Genomic DNA, 26,024 nt, shown 5'->3' with positions numbered 1-26,024 from the left:
GGATTTTATTTTTATGTACATATAAATGTGGGCTTGCCTGCAGAGTTTTTTTGTTGGTAGGCGTGTTTCTGCTCCACCTGCCAAGAAGACTGCCGGGACACATTCCGCCCTGCTGGCCTGCAAAAACACTCAAAACTATGAAAGGAGAAAAGAAATAAAGGAGGACCCGCTTTGAATTGTTGTTGAACCGTGCACCCTGTGATTGACGTGAGAAACTAGGGGGAGGATCCTGTCTGGGCTCAGACGCAGTTTGGGTTGCACGCTGCTGCTCGGGCATACAGAAACTTCAGGACGGAGAAGAGGCATCCATCAGGAGGACTAATAAAAGTTTTAAAGGATTTCTCTTCGGGAGTCTTCTTCTTTTATCGGGCAGGCTCGTCCCGGTGGAAACATGAAACATAAATGATGTTCAACGTTTCCATAGATGGAGGTTCATTCTCTAAGAACCTGGAGGACTTTGACTCCATCCGCAGTGTTCTCCTTTACAGGTCAGTCTAAACTTCACTTTACCCTCAGTGAGCATACAGAGCATTTACGCACTTTATTTATTTATTTATGTATGTATTTATGTATTTATTTATTTTTCTACAAAGGCGACGTCCCGTGCTTTCATTTGCTCGGAGACACTGTTTTGCTGAAATCCTGAGGGGATTTAAAAAACCTTATGTATTCAGGGAGGTGGAGGCACCGGGCATCAAAATAAAGGTGCAAATTAACAAAATAAAAGCCTATATTGTCATATTTTATAGGCTACTTAAGGCTCCATATTCTTTCAGTTTCTTTACTGGATTTTTTTAAAAATTTAAAACATATAAATCATTAGCAGTTAAACTGAATTATTACTCATAGTACGTATAATATGAGCAGGCTTGAGCTGTTGTCTGTGTGCTTGCTGCATTATTTTATAGGAAATAGCTTCACGGTGCCAAATAAACCGTTAAGTGTGTTATCGTACGTAAACATGAAGTAAACCGTATCCCCGACCCGTTATAACATGATATGCTTATGTTGCTAATAATTGGCGGCGTGATTGACGGAAAACACTATTTTAACAGGAAACTTCAGCAGGAAAGCAGCTAGCAAGAAGCAAAAGCTTCTGCGTTGTCAGGGGCAACTGTGCTATCCACCAATAGAATTCGGTGCTCACGTGTCACGTGACCACACCACAGCGCTCACCACTGCTTACAACATGGCGAGTGGATGTTGGTGCTTGTTTTGGTGAAAGTTCCTCTGTTTTTTCGCGCTTTTGGTGAACTAAGCCGTCCATAAACCGATGGCCACCGCGAATCCCCGCCACTGTGCCGGGAAAAGTATATCCAGCCGCCACACGGACGAAGAGACAGCCCAGAGCGACGAAGGTAGTGACTGTGGATCCACAGCATCGAGTTTCAGCAGCTCCGACTCCTCAGAGTAAGGACACACTATGTGTCAGAGACTAGAAACGTTTCACCTGTCTGTTCATTTCAAATGTCCAGATAAATGTTGCTTTTGAGTGGGAGTACTGCTAGGTTGTCAGAGAGCGGTGTCCGCAGTTTCCGTCTCCTCCCTTGTGCTTTTCATAGCTCTGGGCAATGTTTTCAACTTGGGAGGTAAACCTTCATAAATAATTACATGCTTTCTTAGTAAATTTATGGATGCCGTGTAAAAGCTACTTACCGCAACTTCTTAAAGTTAAAAGAAGAAAGACCCGAGGCAAAAATAGCTCCAACTCTTTTACATATGATGTTTGTACATATGGTGTTTTTCTCTGTTCTGTTTTTACAGCATGCACATGGTAGACATTGACATATTTTAGGAGTTTTGATATTTGTTCTACAGTTCACTCAGAAACCCCCCAGAAACAAACAAAAGTGCAACATGTTTGTGTGTATTTTTTTAAGGGGCAGTGAGACCTTGACACTGTTACAGGACCTTTCTGTATTTCCACCACATCTACCTAGATTCCTACAGAGACTGCTGCTGGCCTGTTAGGGATCAGGGATGAATATTCAAACACTAAAATAGTGATTATATGTGGTGCACAATAGGAACAGAGGTCGCACAGAGGTCAGATGTTGGCTTAACAGAAATATGAGATCTTATTAAAGGGTGGCACAGTGTTGGAGTAGTTTGCACTGTCGCCTAGGTTCCTAGTTTGAATCCTGGCTGGTGTCTTTCTGTGTGAAGTTTAGAAAATGCTATATAAATATATAGTTATACAAGTTTTCAGTGGTCAGTACGAGTAGAAAAGTGTTATATAAGTGCAAGTCATTTACATACCTATTTGTTGGCACTAATAAAAAGTAATCTAGTAATAAAGAAGTTAGAATCCATTTATTTTGAGCTAACTGAGAATAAAACAGAGATCAAAGAGGGGTTGGAGATTATAACCATTTGATATAATAGGATTTAAAGCCACCTGAGCTGGCATTTCAGTAAGTGTGGGAAACATATTTAGGTCAAACAGGACCTGATATTGTGTGATAATGGTTGCTTTTCTGCAAAAACAACTGTTGTAAAACCTAAAAAATAAACTCCCCGCTCTCTGAAGCATTAATTCATGATTAATCCTCCATTTATTAATGGCAAACATGCCATTTATACATTCTAAATTCAGCTGCAGTTCAAAATTTGTTGTAGACACTTATTATGAGTGAATTCTTGGAACCATACGGTGAATATGAACAGTACATAAGGCTTAAATCCTCTGCTTTCTCTCAGTGACCTGGAACCAGAATGGCTGGACGACATTCAGAAGAACGGCGAGCTCTTCTACCTCGAGTTGAGCGAGGGCGAAGAGGAGGCTGCGTTGGCCCAGCAGGTGAATCAAGGTGTATCCACCAATCATGTTCGCTTCAGTGAAAAAGAGGCAGAGATCATCACAGAGCAAAACAAGAAGCAGCGCTGCGGCTCACGGGCAAAAGGTGAGCCCACGCTTAAAAAGCTGGCTAGGATCCTGAGGAGGAAACGGCGGCCTTCACAGCGTAGAGGAGGGAAGGATGGGTGTAAAGACAGCTCATCGCCTCCAGCATCAATCCTGAAGAACCAGCAAGGCCAAAGGCAGGGTGTGACTGTTCAGCAGCAGCAGCTGAAGGAGGTGTGTGTCTACCTCAACCCTAAACGTTTAGGAGGTTCTTCGACCCCTTTGAGTGATGGCGGAGGCCTGCTGGAAGCACTGCTGGGTGTGGTGCATCGCCCTGCCTGGAGCAGAGGTCAGGAAGACCCTGCAGTGCTCACACGGGAGGAAAGACTGACTGTTCATGGATTAATACCAAACAGTCCAGCCATCAAATGTGGCCAAATCCTAATTGGTAAGAACATAAATCCAAAAGTCAGCTGGTTTTATCAGTGAGGGATATATTTGTTACTTCAAAGCTTATACTTCAGAGAAAGAAAAGTATTTGGGTAGAAATTAATCACTTAATTGTAACAAAACTGTTTGCGGAGGCGCTTGCGCCATCCTCAGACCTAAACTCCTACCTTCACAAGTGAGGAAAAAGTAGCTATGTAGCCATTAAGATTCTGTAACAATCATCAGCAGAGTCTAGATATTAGTTGTTTTAGTACTGATAAAGATGAAAATTTAAAAAGTAGAAGAGATGGGAGGAAAAAAAATACAACCAGTGCTTGGGATTTAAAAAATCACCAAATATTGGTATCGGTTTTTAAAACCCTAGATTGGTCAGGCTTTAGTGGAGTCGTGTTTTAGTACTGACACATTAGTTTCCACACCACACAAGTGCCCTGCCAAAGCACGGGCTGTAATTATGACGACATAGCCATAGTGACTGCACGCAGATTTCTTTTTTAATAATCACCTAAGCAAAGCCTAAATGATGACTCTAGCATGCAACACAAGAAAAAAATCTTAGGGAAAAGAGAAAAGTCTGCACACCGTTTGCCTTCTGTTTAATAATCTGTTTTATTTTAAATTACACAATTAAACTCAAATTGGGATGTGAACTGTATCTAAATGATGTTTATAAATAAAGTTCATTTCTTAGGATTTGTTAATTGACTTGTTATTATCATCATTATCATAGTAAACAAAGTAACCTAAGTTTGTCATATCTTATTTATTTAATTTTGCTTCTTGCAGTGTAGGTAGTAGCCACGTGTGTTGAAACCATAGTGCTAGTAAGCAGTATAAATCTGTCTGGAGCACACTGACCTATCTGCCCTGTTTAAAGAAATTTATTCAGTGCCATATTTTTATTCATGTATTCGCTCAGAGCAGCTTTACATGATTCACAATTGTGTTTTTTTTTAACTCCTTATTTGTTTATCCCAGGCTGTGTTGGAGTCACTCAGTTTATTGTCTGCTTGAAACAAAAAGGTTTCAGCTTAGCTTTCTTCTGATTGATTTCCCTTCACAAACACAATGTTTGTGGGTTGGGCTCTTGTGTGTTGCATGACATGTCAGGGATATCCTCTAGCGAAGATCCAAGAGGAGAACAAACTAGGGGTCGACTTATGTCAGTTTTATAGGGGGAGATAATCACGTTCAGTTTTCTTACCAGAGCCACATTTCTTATGATCCAGTCCTCACATACTTGTTTGCGTTGTCCCTTAAAAAAGCCTCTGTTAACATTTTACAGTAGCTGAAGCTCTGCGTGCTTGTCAGCGATGAAATCGAGAACAGTTGTGGTCCTGTAACTTCAGCCGAGAGGACTGCGATGTTTATCGCAACTCCAGCGATAACCGCTGCCTTACTTTCAAACCGCAGCTCTGTCAGATTTCAGGAGCTGCTTCAGACTAAATGCACTTGTGTGATGGCCTTTTACTCTTGTCATGTAACCAATCAGATAGCGGGTGTAGGTGAGATATTGCTCTAGACTTCAGAGTGGCGACTGCAAAGAGAGATGTGGCTGCGTTAGAGCCAAATCAGCAAAATCCACATGAATTATTTTTATTGTAAATCTGTAAAAATAAAAATAATAATAATGATACCAATGATTAGCAAAAAAATGCCTTAAACCTAATTCATCTACTTTAAAGAAAATCGTTATTCATGACCAACTCTAAACCTTTACAATCCTCCGCCTTAAATAAAGCTTTTACTGCAGATTTGCAGAGTGACTGGAACTTTGTGCGGTCAGATGTGGTCCTGTCTGTCTGAAAGCTAAGCATCTCTGAAGTGATTTTCTTCTTGGAGGACTAATCTTTTTTTTGTTGTACCAGCAAACAGAGGAATGCCAGTTGTGCTTCACCACAAATGACTACCCACATCAGTTATGGTTTAGAGGAGCTTTTATGCAGTGCAGCTACATGTTTGAACAATTAGACTGCTTAAATACCTGAAATAGCTCCGTTACTGAGTCGGTGGAGCGCTTCTCTGCACAAGAGCAGGTGAAGCTCTTTACCGAATGCAAACAGCAGTGGGTTTAGTAGCAGATTGCAGTTGCATATAATTAGTTTTTACAGGAAAGGGGTTGGCATAAAAAAATGAAGGTACATTTCCTTGTTATGGTTACATTAAAGAAACCTGTTTTGTATATCTACCAGATGCTTTCTAACTCTCACTGTATGTCTCAGTCCTAATATACACGGCGTGTCTATCTTTCTGTATGATGACAGTGTATTTGTTAAAACTTGCTGCTTTTGTCCTGATTGAGCCAGTTTACTTGATAAATATATACTTTCTGCATGTTTTTCTCAGGCGATGCGCTCGTAGCTGTAGACGATGTCGACGTGACCTCGGAGAATATCGAGAGGGTTCTCTCCTGCATCCCGGGACCAACGCAGGTCAGTGTGTGCGTGAAGCTGCCAAAATCACTTTTTCTGCTGGTGTTTGGAATTGGTGACATGCCGGTGGTGTAGTCAGTGATGATTTCCAGATCTGGATAAAGCTGACACGGGGAGTTGACGATAGCTCTGACGTACCTGGATTACCTGTAGCAGCATTCATTTATGGCTTTTATGGCCTTTTTTTTTTTTTTTTTTTGACACAGCGAATCAACAGGAGTTTGTATTCTCAGCCTCTGTTAACAGTTAGCTCCAAAGTGACATGTTTTTTGTTTTGTAGTTATGCCTCTGTGAACTACCACGGTGGATTTTAATGAAGAAGTGCGGACTTTCAGCTTATCTTTTTAAACTAGTTTTCCACTAACTGTTTATGAATTACAGACATTTTTTTGTAAACACAGGCTCAACATTAATTGTAAAGATTAACATAATTTTAATATAAGGAATACTTTTTTACACTTTGATTGAAATCCTTTGCAGTCAAAAGTCTAGAACCCGTGAACTTCACAAAATGCTGTATTTCCACCTTAAGTTGCTCCTTGTTTTTGGGTCTCTCTGCCTTATGTTTGATTTTCAGTAACAGTTATGCTCTATTGGGTTGAAGAATATCCCATTTCTTTACAAACTCTTGGCTTGTTTTTTGTGTACTTGGGAACTGACCTTACCTGGTCATGAAGCTGCTCATCAGTCAGTTGTCAAATTACTTTTGAGCCTTTTGTATAAAAATGGCTCCAAGTCGTAAAGAGTTAATGTATAACATAAATAAAGCTAGAAGTCTTACTGTCAATATTGGGAGGCCCCTTTTTTATTTGATGGCCACTTAATGAGTGTTTTGTGTTGCCCTCTTTTCATTTGGTTTGATTTCTAAATGTATAAGGCAGCATGTATGCTTTTAAGATCCCGCTGCCTGTCATGAGCAGCAGTTGTCGAATGCAGATACAGATCAAATTGCTTTAAAACGCAGCGGTCCTGCCAAGCTGCTAAATTGTGAGTAAAAAAGCATAAGCCAGCACTGTTTAGAAAGCCTTCAATGATCCTTTGATCGTCAGCAAAGAAAAAAAAACAACAACCCGCAGTCTGCGTCTCAGATGTGCATTTTCACCAAAAAGCAGACCATCAAAAAGAAGGAATTTGCAAATGACAGAGTGTACGCAGAGTTGATGGCAAACATGGCGGATGCACGGGACGGCGGTGTGACTATTTTTCGGTGCCACAGGAAGCTGTTGCGGGACTGAAAGCTCAGCTGATTAGAAGTTGTAGTCGGAAACTAAATTACATCGTACGGGAAGAGCGAGAGAGATTTTTGGGGAAAAATGCGCAGCCCCTCAGGCACCGTGATGACTTTCAGAAACTTGAAATAGAGCTGTGCTGCTGACAGAATCATTGTTTGGTGTGCGTGTGGGTTTGTTGGAGGATAGAGTGTGTTTCTGTGCGCCGAGCCTGCCAAATGGAACACAGACAGTAGTTATTAAGTTTGAAGGGACAAATATTAGTATTAAAGTCAGTCCACCATGGCCTTTACCAACCCTGAATGAACTACAGCTTTTCCTTTGTGCCTGCATGTGTGTGTCCATCCATGAATGAGCGGTAAATGACTGACATCAACAGACTGGAATTCTAGCAAGAGCACACTCCAGTCTAACCACATCCTTATTATTTATGATGAGAGAAAGTGCTGCAGTTAGCCCACTCGGCCTCTTTACTCAGAGATTTCCCCAATTTATGCCCAGCCTCTTTCAAACTGTGGTACACCCTTATTTTTCACGTCATTTCAATTTGATGTCCACAGCTCAGAACTTACCGCTTTCATCATCTGTGCACCCAAAATAATTAAAGATATGCTATCATTAAATCAGTTTTTTTTTTTCTTTCTTTCTTTTTTTTTTTACAGCTTTTAGAAGTCACTTTGCAGCACTGAGTTTGAAAGGTAGATCAGCGGGTGTTTCACCAGCGCTAACTTCTTCTTTAATAATACCCTTAAATTGGCTCAAATGGCCGAGCTCCCAGATGTAGGCGCCTGCTGGAGAGGCGGGTGGCCTGTGGTTAGTGCTGACAGGCCTTGGAGAGTTCTCAGGGAGCGATCGCTGGTTTAAAGAAATAAGATTTAAACATTTTGACCAGGTAATTTGATCTTTTTTCTAAAATATATTGGGTAGGCTCCATGTAGTCTAAAGTTGGGAGAAATAAATACAGATTTATACCTTTGGAAAGTCTGCATCGGCTTATTATTTACTTCTCCGAGCAAACAATGCCCGTGTTAGAGTTTTAGCTCCAGATTGAGTTTTTTTTTCTTTAGAAAACTGTTCGCATAAATCAGTGTGAGCGGTTCTACAGTGTGCAATAAATGGCATAGTTCACATTCTGTGTTTCACAACCAGATTGTAGTTTTGGTGTGACTAGTGACAGTGGAGATGTAGTGGTTAAAACTTACTCACTGTGGGTTGAGGTTAAGTCTCAATTCTGTTCACTTCGCCTTTCTGCTTTTCCTGCAAACATTTTACTTAGAAAAAACGACTTAAAGCAGCTTGGTTCACCCCATAGGGTGCTGACCTTGGACAAGAGATAAACAGCATGCAAGCACAACCATATTGCTTCAGTTCATGTCAGCTTATTAACTTTTTATCAGGAAAGACACTTAACCCTTTAATCCCAAGTGTATCATGTTTGATACAAGAGTTTTTGAGACCTCTATATCAGCGGTCCTCAACCTTTTCTGTGCCACGGACCGGTTTAATGTCAGTCAATATTTTCACGGACCAACCTTTAAGGTGTCGCAGTTAAATACAACAAATAAAATGATACGACCAAGACAAAATTGTGGTATTTTGTAAATATAATAATAAACGCAAATTCACTGTGTAATTGTGTAACTTTATTAGCAGCGTCCTCCTGAAATGCGCCAACAACATTGAGAGTAAAATCCTCCTCTCTGCCCCTTAATGCTCTCTGGTCGCTATGGTAACGCGTAAATATTTCTTTCAAAATCAGACACACAGCTACAACACGGGAAAAGACCGAGTTAACAGTAAAAACCCTGAAAACCATAAATTTCACACCCGATCCTCAACTCTCGCGGTCCGGTACCAAACGACTCACGGACCAGTACCGATCGTGGCCGGGGGGTTGGGGACCGCTGCTCTATATCATCAGTGTGATTTATAGGTTTTTGTTTAAGGTAAACAAAATATGATTGCACAAAAATGAAAACACACGCAAATTAATATATCTTTTTTTTATGTCCGATGGTCAAATAAACATACCAGCTTAAAAAAAGTAATTAAGTGCCCTGCCCATATGGTATTTATAAGGCTTTTTATTTACTATTCATTTGGAAATCATGAAAGTGGGACTGCGCTCTGTGTTTTAGCAGGAGCAGTTTCTTATAAACAAAAGTCTTGAGTTAAAACAAAAGAAATTGAGCTGGTCTAAAAATATCCCATAAATTTATACTTGGTTAAACACAGTATTTTAAGCAATACTCTGCTTTGCCCCTTTGTGCCACGCTAAAGTCTCACTGGCGCTCACGGGTTGAAATACTAAATAAAATGTGATGTGGTGAGAACCTGACTTTTTTAGCTGAAGATATCTCAAATACCAACGCTAACTGAATCGTTAATTTTTGGGTTTAATCCTCATATAAATGTGACCTAGTTTAAGACAACCACATAAAGGAAATGTCTTTTTCTTCAGCCGGTTTTTACAAAAGATTCATTACATATAATATTTATGTGTGTAAAAATGAAGAATGAAGTATAGCTTTGGCTAATATTGTGTAGTTTAGCCACAACAAGCTGTTGTCTCCCCATATCAACTTGATGAATGTTGAGTGCATGAAAGGTCGGGAAGGTGTAGTGGTTGCGTTATGGGTGTTAGAGGGCACCATGTCTGTTCACCGATGGTCAGTCACAGTGGACGTAGGTGGCCTCCTTTATTCATCTCTCAAACCATATATCTCTCTTTTCTTTGGGTGCAGGTGTACAGCTGAGTCCTGTCCTGTTTTATTGCCTGTTTCAAATTCCCCTCCAGCATTTGAGTACAATTCAAACCCTGTGCTTCTGTGACAGAGCCTTCCACAAACTATAGCTGTGGTCTTCTTCCAGCTCAGCTTCTGCTTTAACACAGATTGCCTCTCTGTGTCATAAATCTGTTTGATATGATGCAGAATTCGCATTCGAATGAATGATGGCATATTTTCTAGTCCCCGAGGCAGTGAAGTAACCCCAGACTCTAATATTTCCACCACCATGCTTCACATTTGGTATGAGCGTCTTCTCCTGAAGAACTGTCTGTTCTAAAGACGTCTGGTAATACTAACCCTGGTCCGTGTGTCCATCCGTCTGTAACTCTGACCCGTCTGTCTGGAGCACATTATTATAAAAAGCCAGGGTTCACTCAGATGGTTGTTTTTTTGTTCAACTTATAATTTTGCTCTATTGCTCTTTTTGGAGTACAAAGTCTTTTTCCTGGCACACCTCCCATGTAGGTTAAATTTAAATGAGGTAAATTTGTGCAGTCTCGATCATAGATGGACTTCGACATCAAGAGTTACCTACAGGTCCTCTAATGAAATTAGGGAGTTCTTGGAGACGTCTTTTAACATCAGTTTGGTGTTGGATTAAACTTGCTTGGGCTGCCAGCCCTTTAAAATCTCTGCCACTTGTAGGTAATTTTCCTTGGAGTGAAATATATTTTTAAAAAATAATTTAAATATGTTTTTTTTTTCCACGTCCTTTTCCTCCTAAAGAGCTCTTTAGGTCTTGGCATTACAGCAAACTGAACAACAGACCCTAAATGTTGCTGTCACTCATCTTCTATTACTTTTATTTTCGTAGATTTAAAAAGTCTTTTAATAAGTTGTGAAAAGACTTGCTTATTTGTTTCAGTGTATCATCTTTAATAATATCCACAACATTTTTTGTCCTGCTTTTAACTCAGCTTTGTTTTGATTGGTTGTACCTCAAAAACAGAAGGTTTGAATGGTATGTGGGCGGGGCTTCTGCGCTCACAGACTATGTGCTCTGATGAACATGATAGTGATATGGTTTCTATACCACATCATACAGATTAAAGATTTGAAGAAAAAAATGCGTGGAACTCACTGTTTAAAGCACTCTGAGTTCTTTTGCACATGCCCAGCTCAGTATTTGAAATTTGACCACGTTTAATATGACCACTATAATCCAATGTTGTATAACCACTGACAGAAAATAAGGAAAAGCTCCAGAGGCCTGCTTCAAATTGTTAAAGGAAGGAAGAAGGTAAAGCTTTATTCATCCAGCTCTTCCCGAGCAACTCTTGCACACATTATGTTAACCAGCTGTTCCCTCTCACATCTGGACTCTGACTGATTTACTTGAATTAGCATCAGTTTAGCTCCATAATTGGCCTCTGTGGCGCTGACAGCTTTCAGCCCAGAGTCAACACAGCGTGTGCGCAGGTATGCCACTATAGCGTGTCTTTACTGTGAGCCGTCAGCACTAACTTCAGCCTGAACGATTCTTTAATTCAGTGTTTGCGTATGAGCGCACATACGTCCACACGGTCTTTCTTTGTGTTGATTCATTTTTGGTGTGTTTCTAATCTGTATGTGCATAAAAGAGGCTCTCTTGAAATGGAGAAAGCAGTAATCACAGGGCCTAACTAAAAAGTTTGATTAAATCAATACAGATCTTCTTTAATCAAAACTCCAGCACGATGATTTTAATTCATCTGTCTCCAGACTCGTCTATCGTGTCCTAATCTGTGAGGTCAACAGGCAGCCTCTGACTCCAGCTATAATCACACTTAAATGTAGGTCTGACAAATTGTTTAAACAGAGACACCGCAGAGTTGCAGTTTCTCATCCTCCTGTGCGTCTCGGACACATGTGTTTCCATGTGCGGATGGTCCGATTTCCATGCGGCTCTTGTGTCTGTTTCCACTGCGACTTTCTATGAATGACAATGTGAAATGGAGGACTGTGGATGGAAAGTAAAACTGCTGCATGAATGAGAGCAGCAGTGCCGTCCGCTGCCTCAGCGCTGTTCCTCGGCCTTGTGAAGCAGTCTGGTTTTAATTTTAGTCAAACACACACACACAACCGCACCGATCTCTGCTATGTGTCATGCTGCGGTTAAGCCTAGATGTCAGTGTCACTTTCTCTTTGACAGTCGCCGTCCCGCTTTTCACTTTTCTCCTTAGTGAATGTGTAATGATTGAAGGTTTTTTTTTTCTTTTTTCCCGTCTTTTGGAAGCATGGCACACATGCACACCTCGCCAAGTATAATCATGTGGAGACGCAGTGACTTGCAGAATTTTTAGAAATGAATGAAATCTCTGAGAGGCCCTGGCAGGCAGACTGATGAAGTGATATTGTAAAAGAATGGCTGATTTTCTTCTTTGTGTCTCGGTTTGTTCCTTTACACTCAGAACTATTTCTCCGTAGTTTTTCTCTGATTTTCCTCATGTCTTCCTCCTCCAGGTGAGGCTGACCTTGGAGACCGTGGCTCCGTTGGACCGGGTCAGCGCTGGCGACGCTTCCCTGATCCGTAGGACAAAGGCCTCTCCTCCAGTCAGCCAGCTGGTGCGGCTGCTGTGGGGCGAGGACACAGCCGAACTTCAGATGTCCATATCGCACATCCCTCATATCGTCATGTACCTGTCACTAAAACTGGACTCCACATCACCACAGGAGGAGGTTAGACAATAAAAATGCTACGATGAACAGTCTTTAAAGTTCATTTAGTGAAATCTTTGTGCTGCGTTGGTGCTGCGCTGAGCTTTGCAGTCTGCAGTCTCACTCTTGTTCATGTTTGTGCTGTTGTTGATCCTTTAGGTTTGCCACGTCACAGAGAATTACAAGTTTTATAGACAAAGAACTTCTTTGAAGTTAAATGAAACTCGAGTGTTTAAAAACAGAGAAAAGTCTCCAGTGCAGACATTGTTTGTGCTTGTTCTCTTTGTTTCTCTGATCTTCATTGTTTTTTGCTTTGCTTATTTCTCACGATGACAAAGTCCGATGTGGCTTCTTTTCCTGTTTGAGCCAGCTTTTCAGCCAGTCAGTATTTAACCATACAGATATCTTATTCCAGATGGCAGACATGCGGTTGCCTTTTTGGAGGTTTGTGCATGAACGTGTCTCAGTAATCTTCCTGCTCAATATTCTGTGTGAAACTCAAAAGTTACACAGACAGACATGGAGCCATAAATCATACTCAAAGACCTACACTAGTACTAGACTAGACTAGACTGTCTTTTTGCCTTCAGATCGTCCTTAATTCTTAATGGCACAGATTCAACAAGGTGCTGGAAACATTCCTCAGAGATTTTGGTCCTTTTTGACATGACATCATCACACAGTTGCTGCACATTTGTTCACTCCACATCCACGATGACAATCTCCTGTTCCAACACGTGCCAAAGGTGCTCTACTGGATTGAAATCTGGTGACTGTGTACACTACTGTGAGCTCACTGTCATGTTCTTGAAGCCAGTTTGAGAGGATCTGAGCTCCGTGGCATGGTGTGTTATCCTGCTGTGATCAATAGTGGGTCAGCCACCACCTCCAAAGGGGACAACCTCCATTAGGGTTTAAGCGCCTGGTTCTCATCATCTTTTTGAAGAAGCTTCTTGGATAAAAGGTGACGCGCCTTCACAAACTTAAAGTCCTCTTTTTCCATTTTCAAAAAAATTTGCAGAGCTTCAAAACATATTTGAGTTAAATAATGACCCAGCCTATTAAGTATAAGTGAGCCTGTCAACATTACTAATAAACTATTTAAATGTTTGAATTAATAACCACATGGGTACTCTACAGTGAGCTATACAGTATATAATTATTTGGTACTTTGAATGCTCATTGCAGTGATACCAGGTTAACTGCTTTATGTAGGAAAAAAAATAAAACTACTTATTTTGTTATGAAACATTTGCATCTGCAGACATGTCCTATTTTGAAACAGTAGCTATAAAACTTTACAGTACCTGTTTTTGTTTGTCTGTTTAATTTTGCCTGAAGTGCAGCGTAAGTGTAAACCAGCAGCTTGTTGTTTGGTGAAAGCAAACTTAAAGTATTTGGGGGAATTTTTGTATCCTTCCCCAGTTATGTCTATGCAACCATGCTAGCCACCAGTACTGAGGTTTAGCAACATCTAGGATATTATTAAAGATAAAGCATTGGCTTTGACACAATTTTTTTGGCAAAATGTTAAAACATTTTTGCATTTAAAGACTCCATTGAATCCCAAAAGGATAGACAAATAAAAAAATAGCAATTGTTTATTTTCATATTCATCTAGTTTTCTGTCAAAGTCTCTGGCGCTTCTGTTTCACTCATTTATAGCTAGTATTTAAAGTTATAACGAAGAAAAAAGTGTTTGCTGGGAAAAAAGGCAGTGCTGCTGACTCCACAGTGGTTATAAGTACTGTCACCAAAGCACTAAAGGTACGATTTGAAGGATTTATTGGCCAAAGAGCTACATTTAGACTTTGGGTCTTCCAGTTGAATTACAAGCAGAGTTCCTGTGTTTCTCTGCAAAAGGTTCCTGGAGGTCCTCCACTGAAAACAGGCTGCTATTAAAGAACAACATGTAGGGAGCTGTTAAAAGAGAAAGCCACCTTCAGACCTTAAATACTGCTGATAGGTTTGACCTAACTGAAACTGGCAGAATAAACAGAACCCTAAAGGCTGCTGTTGATATCCAAACCCCGGATGACCACATATTTTCCCATTCCTTTGGAGAGTAAATTGGTTTTTGCGGAAATCTGATCGTGACTTTTGTGGTCAACGGCTCTCATGACTCGGAGCAAACTCTATAAAACTCAATTTAAGACACTGAGCTGTGCTGAACAGACTGATTTAATTATCCACATTCTGACAAAGGGCATTCTGATAATGGAGTATTGAGTATTGGCCGTAGCTGTGTAGGAAACCCCAAGATTGGGAGTGGTGAGCTTCTCTTCTCTTCTGAATTTCTCTGATGTGAGTCAGACACTTCAGAAAACTACTACTCTGGACAGCGTCCAGCGCCTGCGGGTGCTACCAACCAAAACTAGAGAGTGGAGAGAAAAGCGAGAGGTGCTCTCCATCATTTTAATGCCATGAACTTTCTATCCTGCCCCACGTTCCCTTTGCAGCAGCAGCGAGCTGTTCTTCCAGTCGGGCTATAAACAAAATAACATTTCCTATTTTAATTAGATCCATGTGCATGGTGCTGTTTTAACATCCCGTAGGTAGGACACAGCTCACTTGTAGTAAAGTGTTAATCCCAAAGTCTCTGCTGACCCACACCTCCCACACTGTAATCACATTTTCCCCGTGGACGCTGCTGGCAGGTTGACGTTGCCTTTATGGTTGCACTTCACTGTTCTGCAGTTCCTTTTTGTGTCTCTGCACGCCAGAGTTTTTTCTTTTTTTTTTTTTTTATCTCGACCTAAAGAGCACTGGTGATAGAGAGTACAGCTTGTCTGGAGCCACATCAGCCAGCGGTTGATTTTTCTAAATGACAGTGCTGCGCACGAACCCGCTAAACTCTGACTTTGATTTTTTAAGTCCTTTGATTGTAGGGTAGTAGGAACCGGAGAGGTTCAGTGGTGATATTTTTGAGCTTTAGCTGTGCGATGTTTTGCTGATGTTTGTGTACAGGCTGAAGTTGCTTTCTGTGGTGGTTGTTCTGTAGCAGCCTCTCCGTGCGTGCTTTGTCCCCCAAGGTGAATATCTCCCATCGGCACTCGTTTGTGCCTTTGTTCTGGTTGCCAAGGCTATAAGAGGCCGTTCATTCAAAGTTTTTACCCCTCACCCACCATCCTCTTATCCTCTTGGCGGCTTGGATCTTATCCGCTCCTTTAAAGTTGCCAGCGTGCTGGGAGGAATACTAATAACTCAAACAATGCGCTGGATCTGCCCCAGAGCGCTCTGATTCTCTGCTGCTCTTTCTGCAGATTTTGGACCTGCAGATTTTTGCAGTCGCAGGAATAAGAGTTGTACAGAAACTAGCTGAACATTAACCGTGTGCCGCTATGTCCCTGAGAACGAATGGCAATTAAATTCCTGTGTGTCCTCCAGGACAGGAAAGTCAAATATTTAAAATGTGTTTGGAAACATTGGTCTTTAAAGTGACATATTTTTGTTGCTTTTTGGAGCCAAAGTGACATTGTTGAGTTGTGGCTCATCCATTCTTTCTTTTTTCTCTCTCCATAATTTATGGCAGAGAGCATTTGGTAGCAGCCAAGTTCAGATATTTCACATTCTGCTATTGAAAAACTAACCAGAGTTTGTTTTCCCCTCTATGCAGCGTGCGCGATTTTAACAATAGAGTTTGTTTCAATGCTAAGCGACGCTGCTGTCTGTGTCTGCAGGAGGAAGTCTTGTACCAGTACCCTGTGTCTGGAGCATCCAGCCAGCTGAAAGGAGTGAGGGGGATCTTCATCACTCTGTGTGACATGCTGGAGAATGTCACAGGCGGGCGGATCATCAGGTAGGAAAGATAAAATGTGCTGCAGCGTGCTGAATCCAGGCTACGCACACAAGAAAATCAGCAGAGCCATCTAATCATCATATAATGCTTAGCCCTATAGATCTGTTATAAGATGATAAGGGGATCTTTGGAAGATATCTTCACATGTAAGGGGAAAGAGAACTCCTGTATTGCGTGTACTGCCAGTGACACTGGTCTCTTGTCACACATGGTGCGCTTATGATTCCAAACGCTCTGATACTTTGTCAGGCTGGAGCTCACTGCCTTTATAGACACTTACTGCCTATTAACCTGATTAACCTGGTTGTGGTCACAATGAAGCCACTTTTAATTTAAGTTTCCAATAAATTTTTGTAGCAGCTCCGCCCCAGTAGGTCGCTCCATGGTGTACTGGTTAACTCACCCACCCACATTACGTACGTAAAAAAAAAAAAAATCAAAGAAAACAAACTACAACACTTTTCCCTTAAAGTGATCACTGCCCAGAGGGTGAGCTGCCTTGGCAGATGTGTGTACTACTAAGAGTGTTTCTTGTATTGTATTAAAATTAAGTCACCCATTTCACCATCTCTCATATCCTCATCCATCCTCTTTTTCCCTCCCAGTTCGTCTCTTCTATTCGGCAAACATCTGGTACATGTTGGCTACTGGAAAGAAAGCAACAATCTTCTGGTCATCGGCCTTCCTGCTGAGAGGTAGCCTCAGGCAGCGTTACACACACACACGCACACACACACACACACACACTTATGCTGTGAGGTCAACTGCAGGCACATTCGACATGCTGTGTAGATATTACACAAGTCGATAGCACATGGCAGGTGTTAAAGTTTGACAGTAATTTTTCACGTATATCTTTTTTCCTTTTTTAAATTGCTGCCCTGTCACTGATGTGGCAATAAATCCTCCGAGCATGACCTGTGCTCCAGAAATGAAGTATTTTTGGAAAGAAGGAAAGATTTAAGAGCACAATCTGTAAAAACAATCGGAAAGGACCGTCTTTTTTTCTTCATCTCCTCGCTTTTAACTTTACCATGTGCTTCTCTTTGTCCTTTGTTGGCCAGATGAATGCCTCTTTAAGAAGCACGTGGTCGTAAAACGCTTGGCGAGATGAGTCACATTAGCCACCTTTATGTTTGTAGCGGGTCAGCCCCGACCAGTCATCGTCTCACGCCTGGAAATAATGGATCGATTCTTGAAGAACACCCACAAGCAGAAAAAAAAAGCACTGCCGTAAAAATGTTTTTCTCCGTGGCTGCTGGCTGTTAATCCAAATATTTGATAAGCTTGAATTTTTCCATTTCCCTCCAGGGTTCCTCTGCTGTATCTGCAGACCGTGGTAGGAGACGTAGTCCGCACACTAAAAGTGATGTACGGCTCCTTAGACAGGTTGGTCACTGTTGCCTTTCCCTCAGTCCTGCTGAGAGCTGGTTGGAACTTCCTCTTTCTGGTTGCCATTTTTCCACATTATGCAAAATATGCTGAAATCAAAGTAAAATGTCTTAGCTGTAAAGCGCAAACCTTCCCCACAAACTCATTATTGTCTCAATTTGTCTACTTGATCTACTTTCTTCTCATGAGCATGTTTTTTTTCTTTTAAAGGGGACCTGTTCCACTCATTTCTAGGCCCATGTATGTAAGGAGGGAGTAGGGGGAATGTAATCACTTGTTTGTTTGTCTCTCTTTGTTAGCAGGTTTCTAGCTGTCATTTTTCATATTTTGCGTGATGGTAGATCACAGATGGTACAGCTTGGACAAGGCCACAGCAAATGTAACAATAAGTCTAAACATTTGACCTTAACCTTCATTGTTGGCGCCAAAGTTCAAACCTGACCTTGAGGAAAAAATGTCAAGAAACCATATTGAACAATACATTATATAAAAGGGATGGAGAGAGCTGTGCAACACACTTTTTAAGTTTATTTCCAGACTGTATAAATCTCTGCAGGAGGGAAAAATGTATATCATGTATATTGTGTGCAGATGGGAGGCAGAGGCAAATATAAAATTAACAAAAAATCCTGATTGGATGAATTTATGTGAGACACGCTGATACACCACAATTTACTTGGAAGAACATGGTAAAGATTTTATACCTCAAAGATAAAGTGTGAGAAACTGTTCATCCTGAGCAGGAGCACTACTGGACAATGTGTAGGAATAAATCTGCAGGTCTCTTCCAAAGCTGTTCTCCCACTGAGGCAGCTGGCAGAAAAAAATGTAATAATTGGTTCAGGAGTTGGTCTTTGACTTCACTGTAATTTATCTAGGAAACCTACCATCTGGACTCGATGAAAAAGATAAATACTTAGAATAAATACTTTTTAAATACTAATGGTGGGTAGCGAAACATGCCAGACTATTAAAGACTGGATAGAAATCACACAGGAAGTAGATGACATTTTATATGACACAAGCTGTGTCCAAATTCATGAATTTGGACACAGCTAAAGACTGGTCAAAATGCAACACATTTTTGAATCAGAGGTGTTTCTTCTCTGTCTGTGCATCTGTGATTTATCTGTAATTTAAATGTGTTATATGTTATAGTTTTTCAACTCTAGAAATGAATCTAAAAGGTGCTTATGTCATATGCCTGAAAAGACTAATTACAAGGAACACGACTGTGAGTGCAGTGATGTGTGCAATTTTATTTCATCTTTTCAGTTGTTTTTCTCATGTCTGTTATTAGTAGATGAACTTGTGCTTTTGCATGTTTGCCAATTTCATGAATTAACATTAAACAATAAAATTAAATATATTTTTTTTAAAAAAGATTTCTTCTAATTGTGTCCTCCCACAGTGCGTTCTGTAAGGCGGACCACGCTCCCAGGTTGGACCATTTCTTCTGCCTGTTCTTCCAGCAGCTCATCCAGCCCTCGCGTCTGAGGGAAGGCTCCTCCTCGGCACCTCCGCCCGACATCTCAGGGACTCTCTTCCTGGACGGACTGCCGGCGGTTCGATGGCTCACGCTGCCTCCAGAAATCAAGGTACACTGCTGGATCTGTGAATGTAAAGTTTCTTCTATCTTTCTGTTCTTACATGTGGCTTTTGCTTGTTAGTTTAGCTCTGGTGCCCCCTTGTGTTCAATATTAAAAACAATACCTGCTTGATTTTGATTGATTTATTAAATCTGATTAAATTTTAATGGACTTCATAATGACAGTGGGTGGTGGGAATAAAGCGTAAGAGTTCATGAAAAATCACATTTAAAATGACTGCAGAAGGCAGCTTTAGTGTTAATAATATTTATGTGTGTGCGTTTTGTTTGGTTGTTTGTTTTCATCTGTAGATGGAGGTGGACACGGTTCTGTCTGACTTTGAGTCTTCTGATTTTGGAGAAATGGTAAGAAATGTTAGTTTTCCACCTTTATACGTTCTCTCCTGCACATATAAAGCTGTGCTGTCTTTGCAGTCAGCTGCAAGTCAGTGAGGTTTAACTCTTTCTCATAAAGAACGTCTAACGACCTGCCCCTGGACCCTTAATGACGAGTTTTCACACTCATTATACATCAATAAACCACTCTGTTCAGAAACGAGCTTCAAGGTTTACTCGCAGCAGGCTTTCAGGGGTAAAAGGTTAAGTGGGCAAAGACACACGACCATCATAAGGGCTTCTCTTGAGCATGTGTGCATGTTTGCTGAGATCTGTCTTCTGTCTTGAGCAGCAGAAGGGAGAAGGTCAGACTATTTATAGGAAGGCGTTCATGTCTCTGTGTGTATTTTTAATGAGCAGCTAATGAGGTCTGGTCTGTCCCTTTGTACGCGCAGCGCTAACAGGTTAGAGATGGATTATTGATGCTGGGAGCAGTGAAGCTGTTACTGCTTTCACTTAAATGATCATTCTGTTGAGCTCCACTGATTTAATGTTGCACTCACACAACACACAGAAAACCTTAAATGTGACTTTTTTTGTTCTATGTGCTTTTACAGTCTGAGGATTTCTTTGGCCTGAGGCGTCTGTATATAATCCTCGGCTCCTGTTTGTTCTATAAGGTAAGTTTCATAGTCACAACACGCACATGCCTGCTTCAGCGCCAGCAGCCTTATCATGTTTTTACTTCCTGATAGCATCTACGGTCTACACAGCTATTCTCGTCCAGATAACAGTCATTGTGTACATTAGGTGGCCTCTCACACGGGATAACAGGATGATGAGTGTGTTCTGTGGCTCAACAGCAAATTTACAAACAAATTAAGCTGTTAAATTATTAACTGAGAGGATAAGGGAGACAGTAATTTATCCTTTCATGTTTCCACTCCCTCCCCTTCCAGTCCTACCTGATCGCCAACCACCTGCCTAAGGAGGACTTGCTGGACGTGTGTCTGTACTGCCAGCACTACTGCCTGCTGCCGCTGGCGTCAGAGCAGCGCGTGGGTCAGCTGGTCATCTGGAGAGAGGTGTTTCCCCAGCAGAGGGCTAACGGAGCCACGCCGGGCTACAGCCAGCCAGAGGGCCGACACTTCCTCCTCATTGTGGGGCTGGTAGGGAAGGAAATCACTGACTTGTTTTATTGATATTTATTCTTTTCCTTGACAAAACTCCTTTTCTCATTTCAAATAAAAGGAGCATTTAATTATCGTGTTTACACAAAACCCACTTTAATCCCTCTTTACATTCACCCTCCTTGTGTGAAGAAAAAAGTACATCATCTCTAAATTCTAAGCATATATTATCTGGTCCTTAGTATTCTAGTCTTAAAATGAGGTAAGTAAAACCTCAGATAAATGACAAAACATGACATATTACACCTGAACCAAAATTAAAATGTCTATGCAAACTTGCATAGGAATTAAGTAGCAGTAGCAGCAGCAACCAGGTGCTGCTAATCAAATGCACTTGATTAACTGATCATCAAGTATGAAAGCAGAGGTTTTGGTGCAATGTTCCCTCTAATTTTTACGTGGCCGATCAACACAATTTAAAAAGTGGTATAAAATCCACATTTTTTCCAGCAATTGTTCCGTCTATGCTGCTCACATCTCCAATGGTTGTACACGTTGTTATTAACGTGGCTTCACTCCTCATCAGCCGCTTTTCCAGCTAAAACACCGGTGTCGGCACATAAGGACGCTGTCATAGCCTGTCAACGACGTTGATTATCTGCGTATATACAAATGTGAATCGCATTATTGTCTGGACTATGGGATAAGGTGGCATCGTTCTAATCCCATACAGGAGCAGCCAGTCACTGACTGACTAACACTGCAAAACAGAATTGTTAAAGTATTAATTTTAATTTCAATTCAGGTTAGATTTTTTTTTTTGTGCGCAACACAGATTTTCTGTGCGCAGAGACCGTGCCAGCAGTGCACAATTGCGCACACGCGCAGCTTAGAGGGAACATTGTTTTGGTGTGTGTTAACGCAGTTCCAAGGAGGGAAGACAATCAATTGGAAATCCATCATTGTAGAGCAAAAAAGATTATTTACATTCGAGGCAGTTGTCAGTCTTCCCAGGAGTGGACGTGAGACAGACGGTGCAATGCTGAGAGAAACTGCACAAAAACCAACAAAAAACAAGAGCCACATCTCAGACTCAGACTCTCAGTTAGCATGTTAAATGTTAAAGTTCATGACAGTCTTTGGAACCTGTTTGTTTACAGGGGTTTGCAGGAGAAAGCTTCTTTTCTCTAAAAATATAATAACAACATGGCTTATGTTTGCAAAGTTAGATCTGAACAAACCACAAGACTTCTAGTTGATGTTCTTCGGACAACACCTCATAACAGCTGTCAGCACGGCGGTGGAGGGGTGATGATTTGGGTTTGGGTTGCAGCCACAGGACCTGGGCATCTTGCAGTGTTTGAGACGACCATGAATTCCTCTGTATACCAAAATATTCTTGAGTTAAATGTGAAGCCAGCCGTCTGAGAAGCTTTAAACTTGGCCTAAACTGAGTAATGCCACAGAACATTGATCCTGAGCACAGCAGCACATCTACAACAGAGTAGCTATAAAAGAAAAAAGTGTCACAGCGATCCAGTCAAAGTCCAGCCTGATATAAATTTTGTGGTGGGACCTTAAGAAAGATGAATACCTGCAAGCCTCAATAACATTATACACAGAGAGTGGGCCAAAATTCATCCGACTCAATGTGAGAGTCTGACAGAAAACAGCTGCCTCAAGTTGTTGCTGCTAAAGGTGGTTCTACAAGCTATGCAGTCATGGGGTGCTTTTTATCATGACTGTAATTCTGCCTCATCTCCTCAGTCTCTGCCCATGTGTGTGTTATCTGCCAGTATCGATGCTTCTTCATGATATCATTTTCCCTCTGTCCTCAGAGACACTTTATGCAGTGTGTACTGTTGGAAGCAGGCGGCTGTGCTTCCCCAGCTTTAGGCTCTCCTGGACCTGATTGTGTTTACATTGATCAGGTGGGCTTTTTTAAACCTGAAGATGAATTCCTGCCATGATCATTTACGTCAAACTGAAGCTCTGTGTTGTTCTGGCCCCCAGGTGAAAGCCACCCTGCTGCAGCTGGAGGTGTTGGAACCAGGTATCGAAGAGCGTCTGAATGCTCCGCCTGCTCCCTGCCTGTCCTGCGCCGACTGGTTCCTCCCTGCTGCCACAGCTCGTGACCGGCTCGACAGCCTGGCCTCCTCCTCGCCCGTCTTCAGCAAGCTCGCCGGTGCCGTTAAAGCCTCCTCGTCCGGGTACAGAGCTCGCGCCCTGTTTGGGGAGAAGTCGTGGAGGGCCAGCCCGCAGAGGAGCTTGTCGGACAGCGGGAGCGAGGGGCAGATGGATGCCGGGTCGGGGTCTAGTTCGTCAGCGGCTCCAGGCCTCAGTCCGCATTCCACACCGGACTCAGCCAGGAAGCTGGGAGGTCGTCGGGACTCGCTGGGGTCTGGAGGGTCTGATGGGAGCGGAGGCAGCGGAGGACTCTTCAAGGTTCATCTGTAATCTTTTAAGGAGTTTATATTTGTTCCTGTTTATTTTTTCATCTGTTAGCCAATATCAGTGAATTAAATTTGTTACAGGATGTGAAATATCTCATTTATTTTCTAATAAATCTGCACATAAATGGAAAAGTGCTGAACACAGAGGTTTTGAACAAGGTTTGGCTCAAAGTATTTTCATTGAAAATGCAGAAAACTTGCCCGAATTGTTTGCAACAAGCCAGCTGGTCACAAATAAAACAAGTTATAGGGAACAAAGCTGGAAGTCGATGGACTGCATTAACTTTAAAGAAATTAAAAGCACACTAATAGAATTTCTTTTTAAATAGGTAAAGTGAGAGTGGCTTAAATGTTTGTTTTTTTTGTCTAAAAGCCAATTAAAAGCAGATTTTATTTAACCTTGACATTTTGATACACTTTATATGTTTTTATCAGATACCCAGGATGAAGCACCCAAACCCTTTTTACCTGGGCACCCTGAAGAAGACCCTGACTGAGAGAGAAACAGAGGAGATGTACAACACCATGAAGTAAGTGACCGGTTATCCAGTTCCTTTTACTAACCAGATAAAAACGATCTCTTTTCAGTTTGACCTGAGGTCCTGTGTTTGCCACAGACTAACATCGGGTGCAGAGAACACCTTGTTCCACTACGTCCTGATGGAAACCGTACAGGGAATCTTCATCGCTCCCACTCACAGAGAGGTGGCTCAGCTGAGCGGCTCCATTCACCCACAGCTCATTCGCAACTTCCACCACTGCTGCCTCTCCATACGAGCCGCCTTCCAGCAGAGTCTGCCAGCCAGGGTGAGACAGAAAGGTGTTTCCTTTAAGTGTGAGGTTTCCAGAATTATGTGGAAGCTCGTTTCTGCCGCTGACAATAAAAAGGGTTCGCTGGGATTTCTTTCATAGACAAACACATCAGGACCATCATGAATACAGCAGATTTTCCTGATCTTACACATTAACGGAGGCTACAGACTCATATTTCCCTCAACAGTAACTTTTTGGTCAGGACTTCTTTACCCAGCATGGAGAGACTAAGGTGTGGAAACACGAGTTTCCACTGTGGTTAAAGGAAACCCGTTTCCTGCAGGGCTCAGCGGGCGTTTTCTGTATTCTGCGCATTAATGTGTTGAATGAATCAGGTGATTGTTGGTGTGATTTTTGTTTCCCGTAGAGCCGCCGTGCAGCAGACAGGCCGCAGGGCGGCGGCTGGGGTCTGGGTCCCGTCAAAGAACACGGGGTTCTGTTTCAGTGTAAACCCGAGAACTGGACCGACCAGAAGAAACCTGCTCCCACCATGACTTACTGGGTCATTGGGTACGTCAGCTTCCACTTATCCACTTATTTGCTTTTTTAACCGCACAGGTTTACATGTTCAGATTATTCAGGCGGCAGCTGGAGCAATGAAGTGTGCTCAGGTTGAGTCCTCATCTGGGGACTGCAACCATTCAACTTTCTGTCTTCACCTGAATGATCGAGCAGCCAAACCTGATTCATAGCTTTAGTAAATAATATTACTGGAGGATAAAGCTGGTCTCAGTCCCATTCAGGGAGACTTCCAGTAACTCTGTTTTCTCAGTCTGCTGTTTAATGGCTGAAATGAATACGAAGCATTGTGCAGTGTGTTCAGTGAAACACGGGGAGGAGACGGGGAACTCGTCATGTTGGACCCGATGTTGGTACTTTGTGTTTATCCTGGAAAAACTCCCAGTCTCAGTAAGTCAAAGAGGAGAGGGGCAGGCAGATTAGAGATGGAGTTAAAACGGGATTTGTAAGGGTCACAGGGGAACAATTTAGAATGAATTAACTGAGCTCCTTTGTCGATTCATAACATGAATTTTAACATTTCTTGTTTCTATCCAAGGCGTTTTGTAAATGTGCCCCCGCCTCATTCTCACATACACTATATATATCATATGTTGTCTCCTCACATACAAAGTTTGGAATAATAATGGCCCACCTTGTTTTAAAGACCTTACAGTACAGTATCACCCCATTAGAGCACTTGGCTCTCTGCTTTTAAGATCAGGCTTAAAACTTTCCGTTTTGGTAAAGCATATAGTTAGGGCTGGATCAGGTGACCCTGAATCCTCCCTTAGTTATGCTGTAATAAGTGTAGGCTGCTGGGGGATTCCCATGATGCATTGTGTCTTCTTCACTCACTGTGTTTATACTCTGCATTTAATCATATCTGGCTATCTTTGTTTTTTTCCTCCGTCTTCCTCCCCTCACCTCCAACTGGTTAGAGCAGATGGCTGGTTCTGATGGAGTTTTTCCTTCTCACTGTCACCAAGTGCTTGCTCATAAGGGGTCATATGATTGTTTGTCTCTATTATTGTACGGTCTTTACCTTAGACTAGTCTTTGAGGCGACTGCTGTTACGATTCGGCACTATATAAATTAAGTAAATTGAATTTCTCATCTCAGTCTCCTTCCTTCGGCTTTCAGACGCATGCTGCTGGAGCCCGTTCCTCAGGAGTTCTACGTGTGCTTCCATGACTCTGTGCCCGAGGTTCCCGTGGAAATGGCCTTCAGACTCTCCTTTGGTTTGGCTTTGTGACCTGTCGCTATCCTCTTCTGCACCAGATCAGTGGCAGTGATGAACAGAAACTTTAAGACTTCGTTTACCAGTGAAGCATCCGTAACATCCTCAGGAAGATAATTCAAATTGTGACGCTTGTCAAAGCACGTGAGCATAAATGTAGGGAGCCTTTTTACATTTTTTTTTTCAACAGTGATATTAGGCTGACTGCTATTTTGTACCTTATTGCACATGTAAAAGACCCTAGACACATTTTTTATGTGCACATGAAAATCCACTCAAGTCAATCAGGGAATACCTCATGACGCCATTGTGCAGAAACTCATGCAAGACCTTCCTGCAGCAGCAGCAGCGTACATGTCCACGCGGACACAGCACACAGGGGTGTAGTGATGTTTT

General features: G+C 41.9%; 1 protein-coding gene across 2 annotated transcripts; it reads left to right on the top strand.

Moving 5' to 3' along the window:
* The first annotated feature begins 209 nt into the window (after positions 1–209).
* Positions 210–25,890, top strand: intu (inturned planar cell polarity protein). Of its 2 annotated transcripts, none has more exons than XM_085398049.1 (17): positions 210–488; positions 2,701–3,290; positions 5,639–5,724; positions 12,185–12,400; positions 16,060–16,178; positions 16,784–16,873; positions 17,490–17,567; positions 18,982–19,168; positions 19,471–19,524; positions 20,112–20,174; positions 20,454–20,663; positions 22,463–22,555; positions 22,638–23,069; positions 23,513–23,607; positions 23,695–23,884; positions 24,258–24,400; positions 25,532–25,890. In XM_085398049.1, the coding sequence occupies exons 1-17, from the start codon at positions 403–405 to the stop codon at positions 25,641–25,643; spliced, it is 2,844 nt and encodes a 947-aa protein (XP_085254175.1). In that variant the 5' UTR covers positions 210–402; the 3' UTR covers positions 25,644–25,890. The 2 variants fall into 2 exon arrangements, with proteins under 2 accessions (XP_085254175.1, XP_085254167.1); XM_085398041.1 differs by lacking the exon at positions 210–488 and adding an exon at positions 1,149–1,410.
* The last annotated feature ends 134 nt before the right edge of the window (positions 25,891–26,024 follow it).

This window comes from Rhamphochromis longiceps, linkage group LG3 (genome assembly GCF_057381845.1).
Source record: "Rhamphochromis longiceps isolate RC_006_pf linkage group LG3, R_longiceps_female_GT1.1, whole genome shotgun sequence".
Lineage (NCBI taxonomy): Eukaryota > Metazoa > Chordata > Actinopteri > Cichliformes > Cichlidae > Rhamphochromis > Rhamphochromis longiceps.
Note: the sequence above shows the minus strand (reverse complement) of the source record. Positions and strands in the feature narration are given on the sequence as shown.

Excerpts from the sequence above, each read along its gene's own strand:
- intu (XM_085398041.1), top strand. The coding sequence starts at position 1,274 with ATGGCCACCGCGAATCCCCGCCACTGTGCCGGGAAAAGTATATCCAGC. Across the intron at positions 19,169-19,470 it reads CGCTGCCTCCAGAAATCAAG|ATGGAGGTGGACACGGTTCT; the intron begins GTACACTGCTGG and ends TTTCATCTGTAG. Across the intron at positions 23,070-23,512 it reads GCAGCGGAGGACTCTTCAAG|ATACCCAGGATGAAGCACCC; the intron begins GTTCATCTGTAA and ends TGTTTTTATCAG.